Source organism: Tamandua tetradactyla, chromosome 16 (genome assembly GCF_023851605.1).
Source record: "Tamandua tetradactyla isolate mTamTet1 chromosome 16, mTamTet1.pri, whole genome shotgun sequence".
NCBI classification, from domain to species: domain Eukaryota; kingdom Metazoa; phylum Chordata; class Mammalia; order Pilosa; family Myrmecophagidae; genus Tamandua; species Tamandua tetradactyla.
The window spans coordinates 50,449,784-50,472,718 of NC_135342.1; the positions used below are offsets into that span (position 1 = coordinate 50,449,784).

Below are 22,935 nucleotides of genomic sequence, written 5' to 3' on the forward strand. Positions count from 1 at the left end.
CATTAGGGATGTGTGCCCTTGTGCCAGAGGGAGCTGTGGCTTTCACCCATTTACTGCCCCTGTGCAGGCGATGGGGGTGAGAACAACCCTGGGTTCAAGTCCTACCTAACTTAATAAGCATTGACTAGTTCTGAGACCTCAACCAAGTTATTTAACCCTGTAGACCCTCAGTGTCTTCACGCAGGGAATGGGATTATTGGGAAGATAGTGTAAAGACCCATAATGGCTTTTCTTGCTTTGTTTAAAAAAAAAAATAGTTTCAGGTAATTTGGAGGTGGAGATTAAAAATTATATTACATTTTCAAGTTGGGTTTTCAAGTAATATTCCTAGTGCTTCCTTAAAAGTTTTTTCCCCAGCGGCTGTTTCATGAATAATAAGCATTCTTTTCCACATCGAGACAGGCAAAACTGATAACTTTCTAGACCTTCACTCTTTTGAAGTCTGGATCAGGGATGGGTAGCTGGGTAACTTGTACGTCTTTATCTATAAATGTGCTCCTGATTTAAAAACCAGTTTTTCTATTAAATTCATCTCAAAATAAATGGATGCTAAAGTCATGTTTCTTAAGAAATTGCCCATTACTGACCCTATCCCATATTTCTTAGTTAAATTGTGCCTAAATTAAAGTTTTTGGGAAAGAAGAACCAGTGATTAAATCCTTGGCCAGTCTAATTTTCATTTTTACTTCCTTATGAAGCTTGGCAAATAACTAGAACAGCTCATGATTTTATAAGCTTCATTTTTTAAAATGGTGTTAATAGGTTGCGGTCTGTATTGGGATTTGGAAGTAATTAAAAGTTGCTAATGAGATCTTTTTTCTCGATTGCTGTTCTCTTAAAAATAGACTAGTTTATTTAGTAGTCTCTTTCCTGACCTCAGGAATCCCCTTGGAAGAAAGTTATAGGTGCTTTTGCTGTTCTCTGTTTTGACACCTGGCAAGGTGAATAGCTTTTCATAGAAGTTGAGAAGTGGTACACATTGTTCTTTTTTCAGATTATCCAGGGAATTGCCATTTTCTGGAACCTTGTAGATTTTGTTATTTTTTTTTTAACTCTTCTCTTGAAGTATAACATATATACAGAAAAGTATACAAATTGTAAGTGTACAGCTCAATGAATTATCATATAGAACACACCTGTGTAACCAGCAACGAGATGAAAAAATCAAATAGAACCAATATCCCCTTGTGCTCCTTTCAAATTATTATCCCCCCATCCACTATCCACACACACAAAGGACCCACTATCCTGACTTTTAGCATAATAGATTAATCTTGCCTTTTTTTTAACTTTATGTAAATGAAATCATACAATATGTACGCGTTTGTTTCTGGCTTCGTTTCTTAACGTTCTGTATATTTTTGCATGTAGTTGTAGGTTATTCATTCTCGTGACTATACGGTTTTCCATTATATGACTAACTGCAACCTGTTTTTCCATTGTAGTGTTGAGGGACATTTGGGTAGCTTCCAATTCTTGATTTTATAATGTGAACATTCTTGTATGTGGTTTTTGGTGAACATATGTTTGCCTTTCTTTGTGGTACACCTAAGTGCAGAATTGCTGGGTCTAGGGTATGCATATGTCCATCTTTGGTAGATACTGTCAAATGGTTTTCCATAATGGCTGTCCAATGTACCCTCCCACCAGCAGGATGTGAGAATTCCAATTCCATATTCTTGCCACACTTGGTATTTTCTGTCTTTTTAATTTAGACATTCTGGTGGGTGTATGGAACCATGTGTTTTTTACAGATTTTTCCATATAATTTCTTTCAAAATGATGGAAAAGTGATATTATCTCCACTTGGGCATGCATTTTCTCCAATTTCTCTACAGGAGACCACGTTGTGTGAAGACCAGAAAAGAAGTGCTGGAATTCAACAGGCCTGGGTTCCAAAACCTGGGTTTCCTCATTTTAGAATGCCTCTCTTGCAGAACTGTCATAAGGAATGGAGATGACATATGTTCAGTGTCTAGCACAGAGCCTGGCATGTATCTCTCACCAGTATTTGTGGTAATTGGTACTCTTTGGCAGGCTACAAATGATTAAGATGACTTTAGTCATTTGAAGCTGGATCTTTCCCTTATTTCAGTGTTTTCTTTGATTTATAAGGTATCACTAGAAATAAGATCTTTGGACATAAATAGAAAAAGAATGACTAAAGAAGTATAATTTGATATCTAATTTTTTTTTCTGGATACCTTCTACTATTAGGAATAAGCTTATTGTAATCCAAAGAGTCCCAAGGTTAGGAAGAAGCTTCAGATCATATTGAGCTAATCTTAATTTGAAGGAAAATGTCCAAGCTTGTATTATTTAATATAAAAAAGGACTCAAAGTTTTTTTTTTTTTTTTAATTTATGCGAAAATGGGCTAGGATGTGATGGTTCCTAAAACATTTTTCACCCCAAACTTTACCTACAAAAGAAGAACAAGGGAGCATTGGTGATATCCATTCCTGGCAAATTTTAATAAGTGATTCTTTTATACTTCAACAACATAAAGTCAGTTTGGGAAATTAATTTCCTTAGGATACCATTGAAAAAAGAAATGATTTCTAATGGAAGGTAGGCAATTTAAAGATTGTTAATAACTTTTCGAGTTGTGGTCTGAATAAAAATAATGTGCTTTGAAGCAAGGAGACTTCTGGCTAAACACCGTGTGACCCAGTGCTTGTCTTGGTCAGCATGAGGGAACACGCTGGTGCTGCCCTGCGCGTGCAGCAGCGGGTGGGGTTTCAGCAGTGCTGGAAGTCCTTAACATCTCTTAGCTAGCTTTTCTTTCTTTCTTTTGTATGCTGTGGGGTGGGGGTCACATTTCATTCTTTTCCATGTGAATATCCCTTTATTGCAGCATCATTTATTGATTTTTGGCAGGGTTGGGGGGGAGACGGTGCGAGGGCTGGGAATTGAACCCTGGTCTCCTGCATGGCGAGAATTCTACAACTGAACTACCTGTGCACCCTTAGCCAACTTTTAAAACACTATTTAAAGGTAAATTTAACCTCCATGTAGTCTAATGCCTGTGTTGACATTCAGATATATTCTGTTAGTGGTCTCTTAATGTATTATTTGTAAAAATGATTTCACCTTGCAAATAACAGACTTGCGAAAGGAAGCTAAACTGTAGCATAGTAATTACAGAGAATGATGGTAAGATCCCATACCGTATTATGTATTCAGTAAATGTTGATAACTCCTGACTTAATACCATATTTCATTTATTCGCAGTCACACATCTTTTCCACATTTTAACATCCCTGAAATCAGGATATGTCTCAGTTCAATAGTGTGTCACCATTAAAATGACATTGTTAAGACCGTAATGTCTTAACAATGGTGTATTCAATTCTACGAAATACAGCAAAATATAGATTGGCAAAGTTTGAGTTTGAAAACCCCAGACCATATGATTCCAAATCGCATTTCCTGGCTCCCTGACAGTTTCTGAGGGGCTGAGAGGGTAGCTGTTCTGCATGGACCTGTTTTATAGGCTGGAGTTTGAGTGGAGTTTCAAGTACTGAAAAGAGCTCTGCAGGTCTTTAAAAAAGAAATTAGGACAGAGTCGAGAGGTTATCCTGGAGATTGTTCTTATGCATTATATAGATAAACCTTTTCAGTTTGTGATGTATTTGAGTAATTAAAGGGAAGTACCTGAAACTGTAGAGCTGTGTTTCTTGAAGATGATTTTATAATGATACAGCTTTTACAGTATGACCGTGTGATTGTGAAAACCTTATGTCTGATGCTCCCTTTTATTTAGGGGGTATGGACAGATGAGCAAAAAAATATGGATAAAAAAATAAACTAATAATAGGGGGAACAAAGGTTAAAGTAAACTGGATAGTGGAAATGCTAGTGGTCTGTGAGAGAGTGCGGTTAGGGGTATGGTGTGTATGAGTTTTTTCTTTTTATTTCTTTTTCTGGAATGATGCAGATGTTCTAAAAAATGATCATGGTGATGAATGCACAACTCTGATGATATTATGAACCATTGATCGTACACCATGTATGTTAAGAAAAAAAAAGTCAGGGTGCACCACAGTGGCTCAGCAGGCAGAGTTCACGCCTGCCATACCAGAGACCCAGGTTTGATTCCCAGTGCCTGCCCGGGAAAAAAAAGAGTAATATCCCTGTGACAGTACCCTGAATACTGATTTAAAAAGAACTCCACACTTTCTGATTAAAAAAAAAACAACTATGTTCTAAGTAAGTAAGACAGCAACACAAATAACTTAAAAAAAGAAGTTAGGAGAAATAAAACTCATCAGACCATTCATTTTCTTGTCACAGTGCTTCACAAGCAGTTTACAGATGCCTCCTTCTGGCACAATGTTGAGATGCTAGAGTTATATAGACCTCTGTGTGAAAACACTGCTGCTCTTCTCCCCTACCCAAAGGCAATTGCTGTCATTGGTACACGTCCTTGCAGTTCCTTCTCAAGTATTGATGAGCCCATTTATGCATGTATATATATCTTATTAATGTATTTCAACTTACTCTCTAAATGACATCATTCTATATATTAAGTTCCATAATTCACCAATATGCATTTTTTTTCCTGTTTAATGTATTTTAGAGCTGTTTCTATGTCACTGTCTTGTTTTAATGGCTGTAATAGTTGTCCCGAGTATTCTTCTCACTTTATCCATGGGATGTGAAGCTCTACGGAAGTTAGATGTTACTACCCAAGTCCTTAGTTGGGTGGCATTTAGAACCCAGGTTTTCTGGTTCCCAGTTGGTTTATTCCTAGTGTCCTGGGTTTCTATGTACAGATGTTATAGCCAGCTATTGTAAATTAATCACTTTGGGTCCATAAGCCAAAACGTTCCACTCAAAAACTAAATTCTTTTCCTTCTGTACTACCATCATAATTTCTTTTAATTCTGTGCTTGTTTTACTAGGAGTGCTACATACATTCCTTTTCCCCTAATAAAAATGTAAACTCCTTGTAGAAAGAATTGTATTCATCCCTGGATAATGCTTTACACAATAGTGTGTGGTTAATAAAAGTTTGTAAAACTGAAAGAAAAGCATTGCAGGCCCCTTCATGTCCTACCTGTTTCAGAATGTTTTCTGAGGATGGCTAGTTTGGGGGACACTGTCTACCCTAAGAAGACCCTTCTCATATCTGTGTTCCCAGTGGCTGCTATTCTCCATGTGTCTACAGCCTCCTGGGTGAGTCCCTGCTTTCATCTTTCGCTCTTCTTCCAGTTTTCACTGCCTCTCTAATCTCTGTTTCCCTACTCCTACTTGCTGCATACTATGGCTCAATCAAGCCCCAGGGCAGAGAAACCCAGACATTAGGAGTTTGGAACAGTATTCCCATGCACCCTGCTGGCACCCACTTTCCCAGGCCTCATGTAGCTTCTGGCTTTGAAATTCCAATGGAATGTTTCCCGGGTCTTCTGTTCAAGAATGTGTTGATGGATAATCGACTTTATGTGTGGTGAAACAGACTTGGCTGAGGGCAAGTGAAGGAGAATTACTTTTGAAAACAAGAACATTAGGGAAAATTAATTTAAATGGAAATTCAAAGACTGAAAACCAACTACTGTTTAAGTGGATAATTTAAAAATTAGGTTTTAAGTGCTGGAAAATATTTCTCAAGGCTGTTCATGTGTAATTCACTGAAACAACTGTCTAGCAGAAATGTTTTAGTGTTATCCACCCCACCCTCCTTCATTCCTCTATTTATCCCCCAACCCAACTAGTTTACTGGAATTAACAGGCTCAATATTCTGTTCTTTAAAAAAACTGTAATATCTTCAGTTTTCAGATTGTTAGTTCTTTTCCAAAAAGGTGGTTGTCTCATAAAATAGTCCTCAACTCAGTGTTACTGGGAATACTCAGAATTAGTCCAGAAATAGAAATTATACTGGTGGTGATGGTTCTGTTCAAAGGAGGAATATGTGTTTCCTTGTAAAAAAGTGAGATGAGAATTTTCAGGCAGCACAAATAAAATATTTTAGGTCATATTTCTGCAGTGTTTATTTTAACCATTATTATTAAATATAGTATTTGTGCCTCCTTTATCTTTTGTTTATAAAAGTAATAATTGCAGCTAGCATTTATTGAGTTTTGGCCATATTCTGGGCACTGTGCTGAGCTCTTTTACTGACTCCTCACAACAGTGCTGTGAGGTAAGTGCCTCTATTCTCCCCATTTAATCTTCATTACAGTCCTACATGGTGGGAGTATCATCACTACCCCCATTTTACAGCTAAAGAAACCGAGGCTCAGAAGAAGTAATATGCACAAGGTTGCATAGCTTAGGGTTGGAGCCAGGATTTCTAGCCTCTCTTGTCTTGTCCTGTGATGGTTATCCTTGGGAAGTTGCTCAGGCTGCCTTGGGAGGCAACATAGGCTGGTAGCTAAGGGTACACAGAGTATGGTGCCAGACTGTGGATTCAAATCTTGACTACACCATTTCCTGTGGGCATGACCTTGGGCAAGTTGCCTCACCTTTCTGTGTGCTTGGTGTCTTCAGCTATAAAATGGACATAATAAAAGTATCTACCTTACAAGATTGTTGAGACATGGAAATTAAGATAGTACTTGACATATAGTAGTTATCCAACAAGTATAGTTAATGTTATATTCATTGTAACCTGGCAGTTTGATTAATTCCATGAGTGTTTCTGTTAGGAATTCTGTTACTTTCAGCTGTCAGTAACAGAAAAGTAGCATTTGAATGGCTAGAGTAGGGTTTTTTTTTCACATGTAACCAGAAGCCCAGAGGCGTGGGGAGTGTTAGCATTAGTTCAATTGGTCTGCATTGTCCATTAGACCCAAGGCCTTCCTGGCTTTGTACACCACCATCCTTTGCACATTGATATACTTGAGGTTCACACTATGGCTGCCAGCTCTAGATGTCACACCTGCATTTAAGGCATAAAAAAGGAGAGAAGACTGAAAGGCCATACCAGGCTTTTTTTTTTTTCTTCTTTGTTAGAAAAAGCAGAAGATATCCCTAAAACATGCTAGGAGTCTTGTTTCTCATTTCATTGATGAGAACGAGGGCACATGCCATTCCTAGCTACATTGGATCTGGGGAAGGGTATATTCAGTGGGGTGTAGGGGCCAGTTCATGAGACCCTATTGTTAAATGTTTAGGAAAATTGGAATCTAGTTGGTATCATCTTAAATAGTTTAAAATTTGCCACAATAGGAGTACTTACATCCAGAAACCAGCCAACACAACACATCACAAGCCTGTTGGTGAATGTTTACCAGCATGCCATTGGGTATATTTAACTCCCTAATGCCACCCTGTTTATTGAAAGGGGGGAGGGAATGGAATTGAGAAGTAGGGACTGGGAATGCTAGTTGAGTCAGCCAGCATTTAGCAATGTCAAAACTGTTTAAGGTTCTTTTGGTTCCAGTGATCACAGAGGCTTGGAGCTGAGGAGGACCTCTCGAGATTGTCTAGGACAGTCCCTTTGTTTGACTGATGGGAACTTGAGGCTCCAAGAGAATATGTTGTGACCAAGATCCCAAGGCCAGGGACTGAAGTGAGCCTCCTGGAACCCAGGTGTACTGACAGTCCAATGTTCTTTCTCTTAGAACCTGTGGGTTTATAACCCACCTTTCTGCCTCCAGCCCATGCTCACTCTGTAATCCCTTTTACCAGCTTTGATAGTGCTGGGAAGTTTTGCTACTGTGTTCCACTGGTTTCTCAGAAGTCTCCTTAAACTGCTTTATTTTAGATTTAAGTGTATAGCACATTGTTTTGTTTTGCTTTTCAAAATTTACTGAAGAGAAAGAAAGTACACTAGCTCAAGGGGTGAAGTTGGCATGTCAAGAGAGAGACTTGCCATGTTGATTTTTAATGAGATAAGCTTGAAGGATTTGATCTCTACTGCATCATAGCCCAAAGTAATATATTAGAAATTAAGAATATATCTAATAAGTATTGTTTAGATTCATATTTGTTTACTCTATGGAATAACAAAAGATTGTTTTGTCTTCCTAAAGAAAGACTAATACTGAGCTTTTTTCATGTTTTTGTCTAACTCTCTCCAACAGATGGTAGGCTTTTTGGGGACAGGCGCTGTGGCGGACGATGGCCGCACTGGTGTGAAGGGGTGGGGAGGGAGGCTGAGGCATGGGGGTTGGGACTGAATCTTGGAAAGGTGTACATGTCCAGAAACAGTCACTGAAGTGTCAGTAGGGCCTAGCCAGTCTCCCTCTATGTTTTAGATAAATAAGGCCCAGGCCTGCTCACTTATGTGTTCATGGTAAAGTAATTTCACTTTATTGAAACTCCTAAAACCATCATTTTGCTGAAGTCTGACTAGACAAACAGTGTCCTGACAGCTTTATTGAAGACAAGAATATGTTTGTGAGATTTTTTTTCTTTACATGATTGAATAATGTTCTTAGCCAATTCTGAATGTGTTTTTTGTTTGTTTGTTTGTTTGTTTTTGGCAGCCAAGTTACATCAGTGATCTGGGGCCCCCTGGACGAAGCTCTCTGGATAGTGTTGAGATGGCCTATGCCCGGCAGGTGAGTGTGCTGTCAGAAAGATTTAATCTAGGGAGTAACCTTTGCAAACCCTCTAGGGAGCAAAAAGGAACAAAGACTTCATGTGAAAGTCAAGCCCTAGAAACAGACTGGTTTTTGGTTCAGAGGACTGGTTAATATTTTACTATATAAGTCCCTGTGAGTTCTGTCAAATAGGGTAATGGAATGCCTCTGTTTTGATTTGCGGAAATTGAGATCTGCTCTCCAGACTGACCAGGGCCTCTCATTTCACATTTGGCGATAGCCCCTTGTGCCCTAAAGCCTTGAGTAACTGCATTGCTTAGCAAATGGAGTTCTGTATTAACTGAATTCCCTGGGAACTGACTTAGGATATTACCAGAAATCCTTCTTTGATCCCTTGTTGTGGAAGAAATTTTCTAAATGCTTTTCTGCCTGATGAACATAATGTATTCAGCGTTGCTTAATACCATTATAGTTCCTGGAGGAACTCTTGTTATTTGGGGGTTTGTGATTCTTGTAAATCATGCCTGTACAGAAGTATGGGTTTGTGAGTAGAGGTGTTCTGAGATAAGCACAGGGCTCTATTAGACTGAAATGGCCCTGGCTCTACGTAGTGATGGACTCTGAATATAGCAGTGCTGGCTGACTGTGTGTTTTATTGTAATTTGGCACTTTCTCCCCACAAAATATCCAGAAGAAGCATTTATATTTCTTAAATTGAGGCTGGTGAATTTTCATCCCCTTAAGATTCTCCTGCAATAGCAGTATCCAAGTAACATCTGCTCAGCCGTGAGCCTTTGAGGGGGATCACCTCGGTACCACTGTGGCCCTCAGCATTATCCACTTCCTTCCCTCCCTCCAACCTGGAGTGGAGTGGTTGGAGGCAAAAACATAGGGCAGCTGTGGAGATGAGCAGGGGGCAGTGAGAAACTGTTACATTCTGTCTTTTAACAGAAGTCTCTGTCTTTAGCTGCCATTTAATTAGCAAATGGAGTTCTGTGTTAACTGAATTGCCTGCTGTGCTGATGGTATTATCAGAAATCTCTTTCAGCCCTTGTTGTTGAGAGACATTTTCTAAATGCTTTTCTGAAAGCTCTTTCCTTCGGTGTACCACTGCTACTTCGTACTCCACAAAGCTGAGGACAGCCTCATCGGCGTCTCTGCAGATGAGTTCCCCTCCTTCCGATTCCCTCATGTTCTACCACTGGGCCTTTGTTCATTTCCTTCTGCTCCAGTTGTTATATCTCTTTCATTCTTACTTCTCTTCCATATCTACATCCTTTAAATTTCACCTTCATTATATGTCTGACACCCTCCACTGCCTCTGTCACCACCCAGAGTTCAGGCCTAATGAAATTGTAAGTTTCTTAGGAGAGAGACGATGCATCATATACATCCATAAAGACTAAAACTTTGTAAAACTTGTTTTATAACACTGAGACACCACAGTATCATGTATCAATGGCTTTCTTCTTGAACCCTTAAGAATGAATCTTTATATCCTGTGTTGAACACCATTCCTAGCAAAGGGAATGTCCCTAATAAATACTCACTGAGTGAATAAAATAAACACCACCTTATAGCTTAAAAAACATTTTATTCAGTCTTTGTAACTGTCTTGAAAGTTACATTATACTAGCCCCATTTCAAGTAGAGGAAACTAAGGTTTACCTGTTTCAGTACTTGTTGGAGCAAGGGCTTCAAATATAGCGTGAAATCTTCCACAAGAGTAGAAGTATTAGTCTTTAACATCATTTTACTTCCTTTAAAATGAAATTCAAAGGTAGCACATGTAAACAATAGAAACACAGGGAGCCCATAATAAGAATAAGGGCTTTCAATCCTGTATAGCTTAATTTAATGCCTGGATACATCCCAGAATATATTAACCAGATAATCAGAAAGTTTTGACAGGGTGGTACAACGGTGGCTCATTGGCAGAATTGTCACCTGCCATGCCGGAAACCCAGGTTCTTTTCCCGGAGACTGCCCATGACAAAACAAAACAAAACAAAAAACACAAACCTTAAAAGGTGCACAGGTGGTTCAGTGGTAGAATGCTCGCCTTCCTTGTGGGAGACCCGGGTTTGATTCCCGACCATGCCCCCTACCCCCACCCCCAAAAAGTATTGGCAAGGTCCCTTGAGGGATGGGAGAAAAAATATGGAACTATTAAACTTTACCATCTGGGAACCCCCTGATACTGTGTCAAGCATTAGGGACATCCAAATCAATAGGCCAAGCAAGCCCTTGATCTTGAGGCTTACTTTTCTGAAGCTTATGAAAGTAGCAGAGAAGCTTAGACTATCTATAGGTATGCCTAAGAGTTACTTCTGGAGGACTTCTTTTGTTGCTCAGATGTGACCTCATTCTCTCTAAACGCAACTCTGCAAGTGAAATCATTGCCCTCTCCCTTACATGGGACATGACATCCAGGGATGAAAGTCTCCCTGGCAGCATGGGAGATGACTACCAGGGATGAGTCTGGCCCTAGTACTGTGGATCAACAATTCCATCCTGACCAAAAGGGGGAAAAGAAGTGTAACAAATAAGGTATCAGTGGCTGAGAGAGTTCAGAGTCAAGAGGCTACTCTGGAGGTCACTCTTATGCAAGCTTCAGTTAGACATTGCTACCTATCATAACTTGCCAAACCCCAACCAAAACCATTCCAGCCAATTCTAAAGAACACGTAGGACAATATATAAGATTCTGCAAAGGTTCCATACACCAGGGTAACTTTGTGGAAACCTACAACCTCCAGATGGGTCCCTAGTCCAGATAAGTTCTGAAACCTAGAGGACCCAGTCTCTCCAGAACATCAGATAGTTCCATCTCCCTACCCCAAATTATTGACCGTCCCTTACAGCATGAAAAAATTAGAATTGGCATTGTCCAAATACCCCTAAAGAGTGGGATAGAAAGATGAGAGGTGATAGTGGAGTTATACAGAGAAGGTAGGGTCTAACAAATGAGTATGATTGCTGAACCATTATATTGATATTTCTTTTAGACCCTAGTATCTTAGAGCAGCTAGAAGTAAAAACCTAAAATTGTGGAATTGTAACCCATACCAAACTCTGAAATCTGTTCTACAACTAATTGTTGTGCTGTGCTTTGAAATTTATTGCTTTTTTGTGTATTTGTTGTTTTTCACAAAAAAGAAAAAAAAGAACATCAACTATGATGATTAAAAAAAAAATTGTTGCATCTAGCCTCCAATATTCTGGAACAGCTAGAAAGAAAAAGCTGAGGTGATGGTGTAGCCCATGATAAACTCTGGAATGTGTCCTGTAACTGTTTGTTGAAGAGTGCTTTGAAAACTATTGCTTTTTTCTTTCTTTGCTTTGTATATATTATAGTATACAATAAAAAAAGTTCAAAAATAAAATCCAAAAGAATAGTGGTTTTCTCATACTAAGTATCCCATAGTTTTTTATTTTGAAAACATTTTACCTAAAGATCAAGGATTCTTTCCAGATTTACAGCATCTGCTATTCTAAACACCTGTAGAGGGCCATGACCTAATAATCCATACTCAGTCCATAAGCCCTTTACCAGGGGCTGTTCAGTCCTTTTTTCCAGAAAGATTTCCAAAGTTTCCTGGGTTGCTGGAGAGCAGCAGTGAGATTCCTTCATTGTCCCAACTTCCCCTCTGGTTCTTACTCGCTGAGAGTAAGTGTTTGCTGGAGGAGAAGCGGCATAGCTGCTAGCAGTCCTTCTCCCAGGACCAGCCTGTTCCCATTCTTCAGGTATTAGGGAGAGCTAGGGTAGCAGTTAGCTCTGGCATGTATTGATGCTGCTGCCCACAGCTAAAACACAGAGCCTAGGGAGCAGGCCTGGAGGCAGCGCAGGTAACTTGGCCACTCTGAGCAAGTAAAAGTAGGATGAAGCTTCTGCTAACCAGGTGACAGAAGCTGGCCTCTGAAATGCCTTACGAGATTTTAAAAAGAACAAGTGAAAATAGAAGTTGTGCCACTCATTTTGCTTTTCATATTTCAGATTTATATCTATAATGAGAAGATTGTCAACGGGCACCTGCAGCCTAACCTTGTGGACCTCTGTGCTGCAGTTGCAGAGCTGGATGATAAGGTGCTGCCTAGGAGCTAACCCAAGTAGCAGCGTGGGGTCTGGTGTTCTGATAGGATTAGCACTTTGCCAGTGTGGCTGAAATGAGCTGAAGAGATTCCATTCTGTAAAACAAAATGTTAACTCTTCTTCAGCGTTTCATTTTAAATCATTTTGGGGTGTTTTTTTTTTGGTGAGGCTCTCTCTATTTTTAATGACTCTTCAGAAGGCCCAGCCAGAATCAGTTAATGGTCACAAGCGTTCTCCTTGAGTTATATCTGCTTTGAAGTCCTCTTCGCTCTGACCTCTGACTTGCCACTCACTGGTTTCCATTCCTTAGATACAGACTAAATGAGTTTGGTAATGAAGAGCTGAATTGTAAAGGGGCGTGGTTTTCACACTGTTGCGCCCCCTTCGAATACTGCTAGTTCCATTCTTCTCTGACCAAACCCCCAGAACCCCATCTTTTGTCCCCCTCCTTCAACTCCTATGCCTGGCCAGTTTTCTCCCCAGAGAAATACAAATTTAAAAGGTAGTTAAATGGGTGAGTGGGTTGGTGGGTGGCTAGGAGGAAGGTAAAAATGAGGGAAGGATATTACCAAGCCAAGCCTCCATACACAGATTTTTTTTTTTTTTTGTCTTTTCCAAAATGCATCTAGCTTTAGTTAGTTAGTTTAAATAATAGCATATAAAGTGGTACAAACAGTTCTAAAGAAGCAAGTAGGAATTCACCAATCATCCCATTACCTACAAAGAATCACATTTTGCTGGATATTATAGAGTTTTAATTTTTGAGAGAGACAATGAAAATGTGATTTTATCTTTTCCTTTGGAAAAAATGTAAACCTACTTTTCTCCAACTGGTGCTTTCTTCCAATAAATTCTTAACTGTAGAATATTACCAAGAATTTGAGGAACACATTTAAAGAGAGATTTACAGCTAGGAGAAGTCTGGGGAGAGGGAGTGCCAGCTGTGTGGTGGTGACACAAAGGAAGGAATGTCTCCTCCTTTCCTGGGAGGCATCTTTAAGGGAGTGAGTGGGAAGGGAAATGGGAGGCTATAATGTTCACAAAATGGAGTAAGAACAATGGCCTGAGAGTCTCTGGAAGGACAAAAACTGCTTTATTTAGGTTAAACTCTTATTTTAAGCCTTAAGAAACTCAAATGACCTTGTAAGGACTGAAATGCAGCCACTTGAGTTTAAGCTCCTAGAGCTTTGGGTGATTATAAATGTATTCACTCTCTTGTAAGGATAACCCACTGAGATTCATGTTCTTGTTACTTTTATGGGGTATTAATTATGTAGGTGATTATGTCAGACCTGGAATAGTAATTGATCTGAAAACCAATTCAGGAGGTGGGGTTGGGGTGCCACTCATTGGCCATGAAATGACAGAGGGGCGTCATCTGCACTGAGCTTATGCCTGAGGGCCTTAGACTTTAGGCTCACTGCTTCCTCATCCTACCTGCCTTTGAGATGAGTGCCACGAAGAACCAATTTCTCTAGCCCTGCAGCATTGTTACATGCCACCTCATTTATGTGCAGAACATCTCTGACATGTGGACCATGGTAAAACAAATGACAGACGTTTTGATGGCGCCAACAACTGATGCCTTGAAGAGCCGTAGCAGCATGGAGGTGTGCATGGAGTTTGTCAGGCAGGCTCTGGGGTACCTGGAGCAGAGGTAAGACAGCAGCACAGCAGGGCTGGCTTAAAACTCCTGCAGTCAACTTTTTCTCATGTCTAAGTAGTCCTTGGGCTAAGTGCTCTGTAGCTGGTATAATTTAAACAAGAGGTACAGACACTTTTCTAGCAAGACTGTTTCTACAATGGTATAAAATAACACATAAAATCATAGTAAGTGGGAGTACTTGTGGACTTCCTTTTTCTCTCTCTCAATTCTCTGTCCCTCAATATGGAGATATGATTATTAGGCCGTAATGCCTTAGGTCAGACTCCTGGTTCAGCCATTACTCCCTAGACCCTTAACGTTTTCTCTTAACATTTTTTTTTTTATGTTTTCTCTTAACATTTTAACTTTTATAACTAACCTTAGTATTTTTACTACCTTTAAGTCATAGGAGGTTTCCTTCATCCTGTGTCTTTCTTCTGGCACTACTCACTTAACCCCTCTGAGTCTGTGTCCTTCCCAGCTAGTTCTTGTGATTTGTCCCTGACTTTGCCACCTCCTCACTAATCAGAGTTGGTTCTGAGGGGATTGTAGCTGTGCCCTTCTGTCCTAACTATTGTCCCCTTTATTAGTAGGGCTGTGCCATTCATCCCTCCCTGTGGCCACTCCTTCCAGCTCTGAATTAGCCAGCAGGGCTTGTCATGAGTGTGCAGCAGACCCACTTTTTTCAGAGACAATGCTGGGCCTTCCCCTGCTGGCTCAAGAAGAGAAGGCCAAGTTGAGTACAATAAGGGCTAAATTGCAGCCCTTTGCCACTGAGCCTCTGCAGCTGCCAGTGGCCTTGTAGCACAGTTGCCCTTTGGCAACAAAATAATGCTTAATTAGGAAGTCATGAGATTTCCTTGTTTGTAACTGAGGTAATTCAGACTTGGTACAAAAGATAATAGATTTTTATACCAAGTATTTTATTAATTATACAGTAGCTACATGAGATGAACACATCAAACATAATAAACTCACCAGACTCCATTCCTTTGTTAAGAAAGATCTGAAACTCCAAGTGTTTTTCTTTTTGTTTGTTTTGTTTTGCTTTTAATTGCTTCTAGTATAGGGTCTATAAAATATTTCATCAGGCTTTAGTTAAATTTTTGTCATGTAAGTTTGGGGTGTATTGATCTTCAGCTATAAAGAAACTAATGTATGGAATAGTATTTATTTGCTATAGGCCAACATTTTTTACAGTATAGAGGAAACGTCAGGATTTCTTTAAATGAATATTACTGCTCCTGATTGCTTTTTCCTCGGTAAACCAAATAAATCCTTAACATTGGTGCTTCACTTAAAATTCTCTCCATCAATTCCTTTAGCTGCATTTCTTTTTTTACTATAAAATGTAACTTTGTTTTATTGTCTTTATTTGAAGTTGTTTTATCTTTTTGTGTGTGTGTGACTTTTTATTTTAAAATAATTCAGACTTACAGGGCAGTTGTAAAAACAATAAAACCTCATATAGAAAACTCCAGCATACCACCTCAACACTCAGCTCCACTAATTCCAACACTTTGCCACCTTTGTCTTGTCATTCTGTTCATTCATCCATCCATTCATACATTTTCTGAACATCTGAGAACAGGTTGCAGTCATCATACTTCTTGAACACATAATCCTTTCATATTCATTGCCTATGAAAAGGGTATTCATATATTTAATCACTTGATAAGTGTAGTTATCAAGTTCAAGAAATTTAACATTCATATAAAGCTTATGTCCCAATTTTTTCTTATGTCACAGTGTCTCTGAGCCTTTTCTTTTCCAGTCATAGATCTCATCCAGTATCATGTATTGCATTTAATTATCTCTTTAGTTTCTCTCTCTTTTTTTTTAATTGTGGAAACATATATATAACATAATCTTCCCATCCCAGTCCCTCCCAAGAATACCATTCAGTGGGGTTAATCACATTCAGAATGTTGCAGTACCCTCACTACCATCCATGATTCAGACTTTCCCTTCACCTGAAACAGAAACCCTACACTTATTTTTTTAAATATTTTTATTGAAAAATATCCACACATATGCAGTCCAATCATATTATACAATCACTGGCCCACAGTATCATCACACATTTGTGCATTCTTCACCATGATCATTTTTAGAACATTTGCATTGCTGCAGAAAAAGAAACAAAAAAAGAACTCATATATCCCATACCCCTTACCCCTCCCCATCGTTGACTGATAGCATTTCAGTCTACCCAGTTTTTACCCTTTATCTCCCCCTATTATTTATTTATTTTTATCCTTATATATATATTTTTAACTCATCTTCCCATACCCTGGATAAAAGGAGCATCAGAACAAGATTTTCACAATCACACAGTCACATTGTAAAAGCTATATAGTTATACAATCGTCTTCAAGAATCAAGGCCACTGGAGCACAGTTCAGCAGTTTCAGGTACTTCTCTCTAGACACTCCAATATACCATTAACTAAGAAGGGATACCTATATAAACTATAAGAATAACCTCCAGGATAACCACCCGACTACTTGAAATCTCTCAGCTACTGAAACTTTATTTTGTCTCATTTCTCTCTTTCTCCTTTTGGTCAGGAAAACCTCAATCCCATGATGTCAGGTCCTGGCTCATCCCCAGGAGTTGGACCCCACATTTCCAGGGAGATTTAAATGTCCATGTAGCGGGAGAGAGCAGAGAATTCACCTGTGGAGTTTGAGCAACAAAAGAGGCTCTCTGGGGGTAACTCTTAGGCATAATTGTCAGTAGGCTTAACCTCTCTTTTTAGCAGCACTTCTTGGAACTGTTTGGGAGTTTCCTGCCTGCAATTATTTTAACATTACTTTTCATTATGGTTTCTCCCACAACATCCTTTTAAAGGCTTCATTATCCACTTTTGGTAAAGGAGATATTTTAGAATAATTGTATTTAGTTCCGGAGTATTTTTGCTGATGCTAATCCACTGACACTATACATATAATATTCAAATAATGTGATGCACCAGCTGGCAAAGAAGACCCATTCCTAAATGACTTTTCATATATCAGGCTGAAAGTATAGAGAAAATTTAGGACTCCCTGCCACATTCCAAGATTTGAAGTAGGGTATGTATTTCTTAGTCTTCAAAGAATTTAGGCTTCTTCTTCTACTTATGCTTTTTCCAGGATCTGAGGTGTCTTAATTCAAGTTGGAAAAGACCATAATGGGCATCTATTTGTCCTGGCTGTGACGGAACTCTTTTCTGCCATCTCTTACCAACCTCTGCTTTTAAATACTTCTAGTGATGGGAAACTTATTATGATTGCTGAATTAAATTTTGTTTATTTTTCATGAAAAATGATATATACTATGTGGTTAAAGCAGGACATTTTTAGTTGTATATTTGTTACTATAATTAAAAGTTTAAAACCAAAATATATGCTTATTATAGAAATTTTGGAAAATGTAAACCGGGAAAAGCTCCAGTGTACTCTACCTTCAATTGCTCCTGTTAACGTGTTACATTTCCTTTTTTTTTCTTGTTTTGGTTAGGGATATTTTGTTTTATTTTATTTTTTGCACAGTTATCATTCAAATGTGTATAATACATGATTTTATATACTTTGTTTTTAATTCTGTCAGTATCACTTTTCAATAGTTAATAAAATTCTATTGCTAGTCAGTTTACTGTAATTGACATTTCTTTTTTTCCTCTCTCTCTCTCTATTATATACTTAACCAGTGTTGAATATCTTTGTGTATATGTAGCACCAGACCTTTTGAGGCAATTCATTTTGTTTTAGACAAGAAAAATATTTAGAAAGGTTTTTTTTTTTTTAAATTATATTAAAACCCTGTTTGGTTATCTATAACTTCAGTCATTTGCTCTGAGTATGAAAGCACTTAGAAATACTAGAGGATTTTAAGAAAACTTGACAGCTAATAAATGACAAGTGAATGATAGAAAATCATTTTGCTATAGCCAGTGTGGTAATTGATTCAGCAGCAGTAATCAGTGGAAATTAAAATCATTGGGTGAGAGTTTATTGGTGAATAGAATATTCTGCATGACTTCCACGTATCTGTGGTATTACCTACAGACAACTTATTAGTTATAAATAGGAAAATTACTTTTACAATGGAGAAATCTGGTGGGCAACACTTTTTAACCAAGTGATCAAACCTAGGGTTACCAGTAATGGAGCAAGCTGACATTACCTGCCTCCTAATGTGATTGAGTGGAAAGTACCAGCATCAGCTGAATGGGATTCTTGACAAAAAAAGTTGACCTGGATCAGTCGCTTATCCAGATTGTGGGACATGCTACCACACAGCTGGCCTGGATTCTTCAAAAAATGTCAATGTCATCAAAGACAAAAATGGCAGTAGACTTATCCCAGATTAAGGGAACCTAAAGTGGTCTGACAACTAAGTGCCATGCATTTCCTTGATGAGATCCTGGATTTAAAAAAAAAAAAAGTATAAAGAACATTATTAGAGGGTGGGCCATAGTGGCTCAGTGACAGAGTTCTCGCCTGCTATGCTGGAGACCCTGGTTTGCTTCGCGGTGCCTGCCTATGTAAAAAAAAAGAACATTATTAGAGAATCTTGAATATGGTTTACATTTTAGATAATATTATATTAATGTCAAATTTCTTGGTGTCATAATGGTATTGAGGTTATGTAGGAGACTGTCTTTGTTCTTAGGAAATATATGATGAAGGAAATATTTACCAGTGACATAACCCTCGATTTCTGTAACATTTTCAGATGGTCCAGGAAAAAATTGTATATGCATGTATATATATTTATTTTTTTATATGGATAGAGAGAACACACATACAAATGTTAACAATTGGTGAATCTAGGTAAAGGATATATGGGCATTCACTGAACTATTCTTTTAACTTTTTGTAGGTTTGAAACTTCAAAATAAAAAGTTTGTAAAGCATTCACTAGAACATTAGATGACTGTGCCCTAGAGCAATGATTATTCTGTACATTAGCCCTTAATTCATTTGACATCCACAGTTGTGTCCCTCTAAGGATTCTTTTGAGTATCTGCAGTGATGAGAGCGTTTACTAGTGCTCTCCTGCCACTGAATACACAGTGTAGTTCAGCTCATTACTCATGTACTGCTCCCTCTTCTATGTTGAGTTTGAAGTCCAGTTCCTGCCCTGCACAGTTCACAATCTACTGTTACAGATATAGACACAGATGTGGATTTTGTATGTTTTCAACTTCCTCTGTTTTTTCCCTTTAAATTTTTCCAGTTATAAGAATTACACTCTTGTGACTGTCTTTGGAAATTTGCATCAGGCCCAGCTGGGCGGGGTGCCTGGGACTTACCAGTTGGTTCGAAGTTTCCTGAATATTAAACTTCCAGCTCCTTTGCCTGGACTTCAGGTACTGGCAGATTTCTCTCTCTGTTCAGTTATTGCCTTTCTCTCAAATAGGCATTTTCAGATTAAACGAGATTATGTTGGGAGACTGCTATGGAGAAGAGACCACGGGAGTGAGGATAGAAGCTGGGAGGCCTCTTAGGAGGCTAGTAGTGCAGGAGTCTAAGTGAGTGATGATGGTGGCTCAGCCTAAAGTGAAGGGAGTAGTAGGGGTGGGGGTGAGAAGGGATTTTTTCACAGTAGTGCTGACAGGACTTGCTGAAGAGCTTGGGTGTTGGTGTGAGGGGCAGAGTCAGGGATGACTTCTGAGATTGTTGGCCCAAATGGCCGGAAGAATGGAGTTGGATCTGGTTCCTAGAATGTGGCCCCTCTTCTCAGCTCACAGTCTAGTTTGGGGAATTATCTTACAGTCAATTATCATATAGTATAAAAAAGTGCTCGACTCAAATTTTATGTGAGGGGTGGTAGGATACTAAAGAGGCAGACTCCATAATGGAGGTGAAGTCTACGGGTTCACCAGCCTGAGATCTTCGAAGAGGGTATTCCATGAGAAGTGAACCACATGAACAAATGGATAATGTGAGCTTTGAGTATATAATGGTGCTAGGCAAGCATGTGTTCAGGTTGGCAAGGCCTTGAGTGCCAGGCTAAGCATTGTGGGCAGCTCAAAGGGGATTAAGTGGGAAAGTGGCATAATTAGAGCAAGGTTTTTGACAGAGTCCTTCAGTGGTGGGGGGAAGGGTGGGAGGGCCAAAAAAGGAGAGCTCTTGCAGGCCACTATTCTGGAGAGGTTGGGGAAAAGCAGAAGGAATAGAGTAACCACATGCCTCCTGTGCAGACAAGTGACAAAGCCAGATTTAGGATCAGCTGTAGTATTTGGGAAAGTAGGGACAGAGCTGCCTTCTCAGATCCCTGACACCTGATACAGTGTCTGACAAAAGGGGCTAGATAAGCGAACAAGGGATGAACAAATGAATTAAAATGCCACCCCATTTAGCTAGTCATTAGTAGTTAGCATTTCATAAACTCAGGTGTGATAGTGATAGTCTCTTGTTGGTCAGTGAATGCCTTTAGCCATTGCTTGAGAAGGTTGCATGAGTACGAACCTATAAGTTATCATAGAACATGTCAGTCCATTACTACAGGCCACTGGAATTCTAAGGGGAAACCATAAGGCTGGCTTTGAATCAAGTGGGGTACCATAGCACTTTAGAGGAAAAGCTCTAGAGCCTGACTGCCACTCCCTATATCTCAGTTTCCTCACTTATAAAACAGAGAGGGAGGAATCTGTAAATGGTTTCCACTTTATAGTATTGTTGGGAGGAATAAGTAATTTAATCCTGAGTATTGGGCACATAAGAAAGCCCATCAGTTAGCTTTTGTTTATTTGTCTGCTTATTTTGAGCATCTTTTCTCTTTTAGGATGGAGAGGTAGAAGGCCATCCTGTGTGGGCATTAATTTATTACTGCATGCGCTGTGGAGACCTTCTGGCTGCTTCACAGGTGGTTAATCGAGCCCAGCACCAGCTGGGAGAATTTAAAACCTGGTTCCAGGAGTACATGAACAGCAAGGATAGAAGGTACAGTGAGTGAGGTGATGTGTCCAGAAGAAGCCACAAACAATCAACAAGGTGGCCTAAAATGACATTGTTCTTGTTTCCCTGTGCATAGCTCAAAATAAGTGTTTGCCTGTAAAAAAAAGAGGTTTAGAAAGCAAGTAGAACTATGTTGGAAATAACAATTGAAAACACTTAAAGAAAGTCCCATTCTGACAGACATCTAGATATGAATGCGTCTGTGCTTGGGGATTTTTTTGTCCCAGTGTGGGAGCCTAATTTGATTTTTTCTACTAATCCATTCCACATCAAGTATGCTCTATAGAATTTGTTTTATTACACTTTAACTTGCTAACACTCAGTGCTTTGGGTCTACCCAGTGTGGAAATATGTCATCTTGCACATCATGGCTCAGAGGCTAGAATTAGAAGTTATTAATCTTGAAATGCTTCCACTGAATTAATTCACTAAGTTTTTTTGAGCTCTTTTGCATTAAGGAATTGCTCAGCATTAATTTTCCTCTGGGTTTTGTTGATGTAATTAGACTTAAGTTCATATTAGAACCCGGTTTATATATATGTGGATGTATGTATATAAAGTAGTGGTAACCCTAGTTATACCCGTGGAAAACTAGAACCACTTTTCTTGGCAGCATTAGCAATGTCCTGTCAAAAGATTTGTCATATAGCACGAGCCCCATTCTTGTTCGCATTAGAGAGTTTAAAGTAGGCTAATGTCTTTGAGTGCAGGTAGTTTATTTGGGAGGCAATCCCATATGGATAAGGGAATGAGGAGCTGAGGGGGAGTTAAGACAATTGAGAGGACTCACTCTTGGCAGTCATTGAATGAGGGCTGCTGGGGCATGAGGTGAAGTATTAATTTCCCAGCATTTTTGACCTTCCCGGGCAGGCAGAGCAGGCCTCAGCAAACAGAGAAAGCCAGCAGGCCAGGAGCCACAGGTGCTGGTAGTTAAGTCAGGCTGAAGTGTTGGTGCTAAAGGGATATGGGTGGAGACAGCATCTGTTACTCTTGATGGAGGGCTCCCTAACACGCTGATTGGAATGTGGAGTGCTTTCTGGGTCTTTAGTGAGTAGCTGTGTATATCTCTTCCCTTGTGTCTTTAGATTGTCCCCAGCTATGGAAAACAAGCTCCGGCTGCATTACCGCCGGGCCCTCAGAAACAACACAGACCCCTATAAACGGGCCGTGTACTGTATTATTGGCAGATGTGACATCACTGACAACCAGAGCGAAGTGGCCGACACGACCGAGGATTACCTGTGGCTGAAGGCAGGCACTGCTTCCCTTTCCCACACAGGGCTTTATCCCCCTTCCCTCTTCTCACACTTGCACACAGCTTTTAGCTGATTAATGCATGATGCCAATAAGATGATCAGGGCCAATGGATTTCCTACCTCTTAACCCAGTTTTTTATTGTGTAATTCCCAGCCAATAACCACGGCTATTAGTGCAGACGCCAGCTCACATTGTTTGTACCAATGCATATATTTCTCTTGGGGATTTAGTTGAATCAAGTGTGTTTCGATGATGATGGCACCAGCTCCCCACAGGACAGGCTTACTCTTTCACAGTTCCAGAAACAGTTGTTGGAAGACTATGGTAAGATATCCTGAACACAATCACCTCCTCTTCTCTTTTCCACCTAGGTGGCTACTGAATTCAACTCTGGGAAAAGACTTCATTTCTGAATTTAGTTTCTCCCAAACTCCTATGGCTCTTAAAAAGATGGTTTCAAATTAGAGTCCATGTGGCCTAAAGAAATGCATATGACTT

At 39.4% G+C, this 22,935-nt stretch overlaps 1 protein-coding gene across 2 annotated transcripts in view; it reads left to right on the top strand.

Annotated features, from left to right (window-relative positions):
• The window catches only part of NUP93 (nucleoporin 93), a 111,501-nt gene that overhangs the window by 74,048 nt on the left and 14,518 nt on the right, over positions 1 to 22,935 (top strand). For both annotated transcript variants that reach the window (XM_077132500.1, XM_077132501.1), the window contains 7 exons: positions 8,436 to 8,510; positions 12,490 to 12,579; positions 14,103 to 14,242; positions 19,457 to 19,589; positions 21,008 to 21,165; positions 22,266 to 22,431; positions 22,668 to 22,761. In XM_077132500.1, the coding sequence (XP_076988615.1) occupies positions 8,436 to 8,510; positions 12,490 to 12,579; positions 14,103 to 14,242; positions 19,457 to 19,589; positions 21,008 to 21,165; positions 22,266 to 22,431; positions 22,668 to 22,761 (856 nt within the window). The remainder of the gene's footprint in view (positions 1 to 8,435; positions 8,511 to 12,489; positions 12,580 to 14,102; positions 14,243 to 19,456; positions 19,590 to 21,007; positions 21,166 to 22,265; positions 22,432 to 22,667; positions 22,762 to 22,935) is intronic.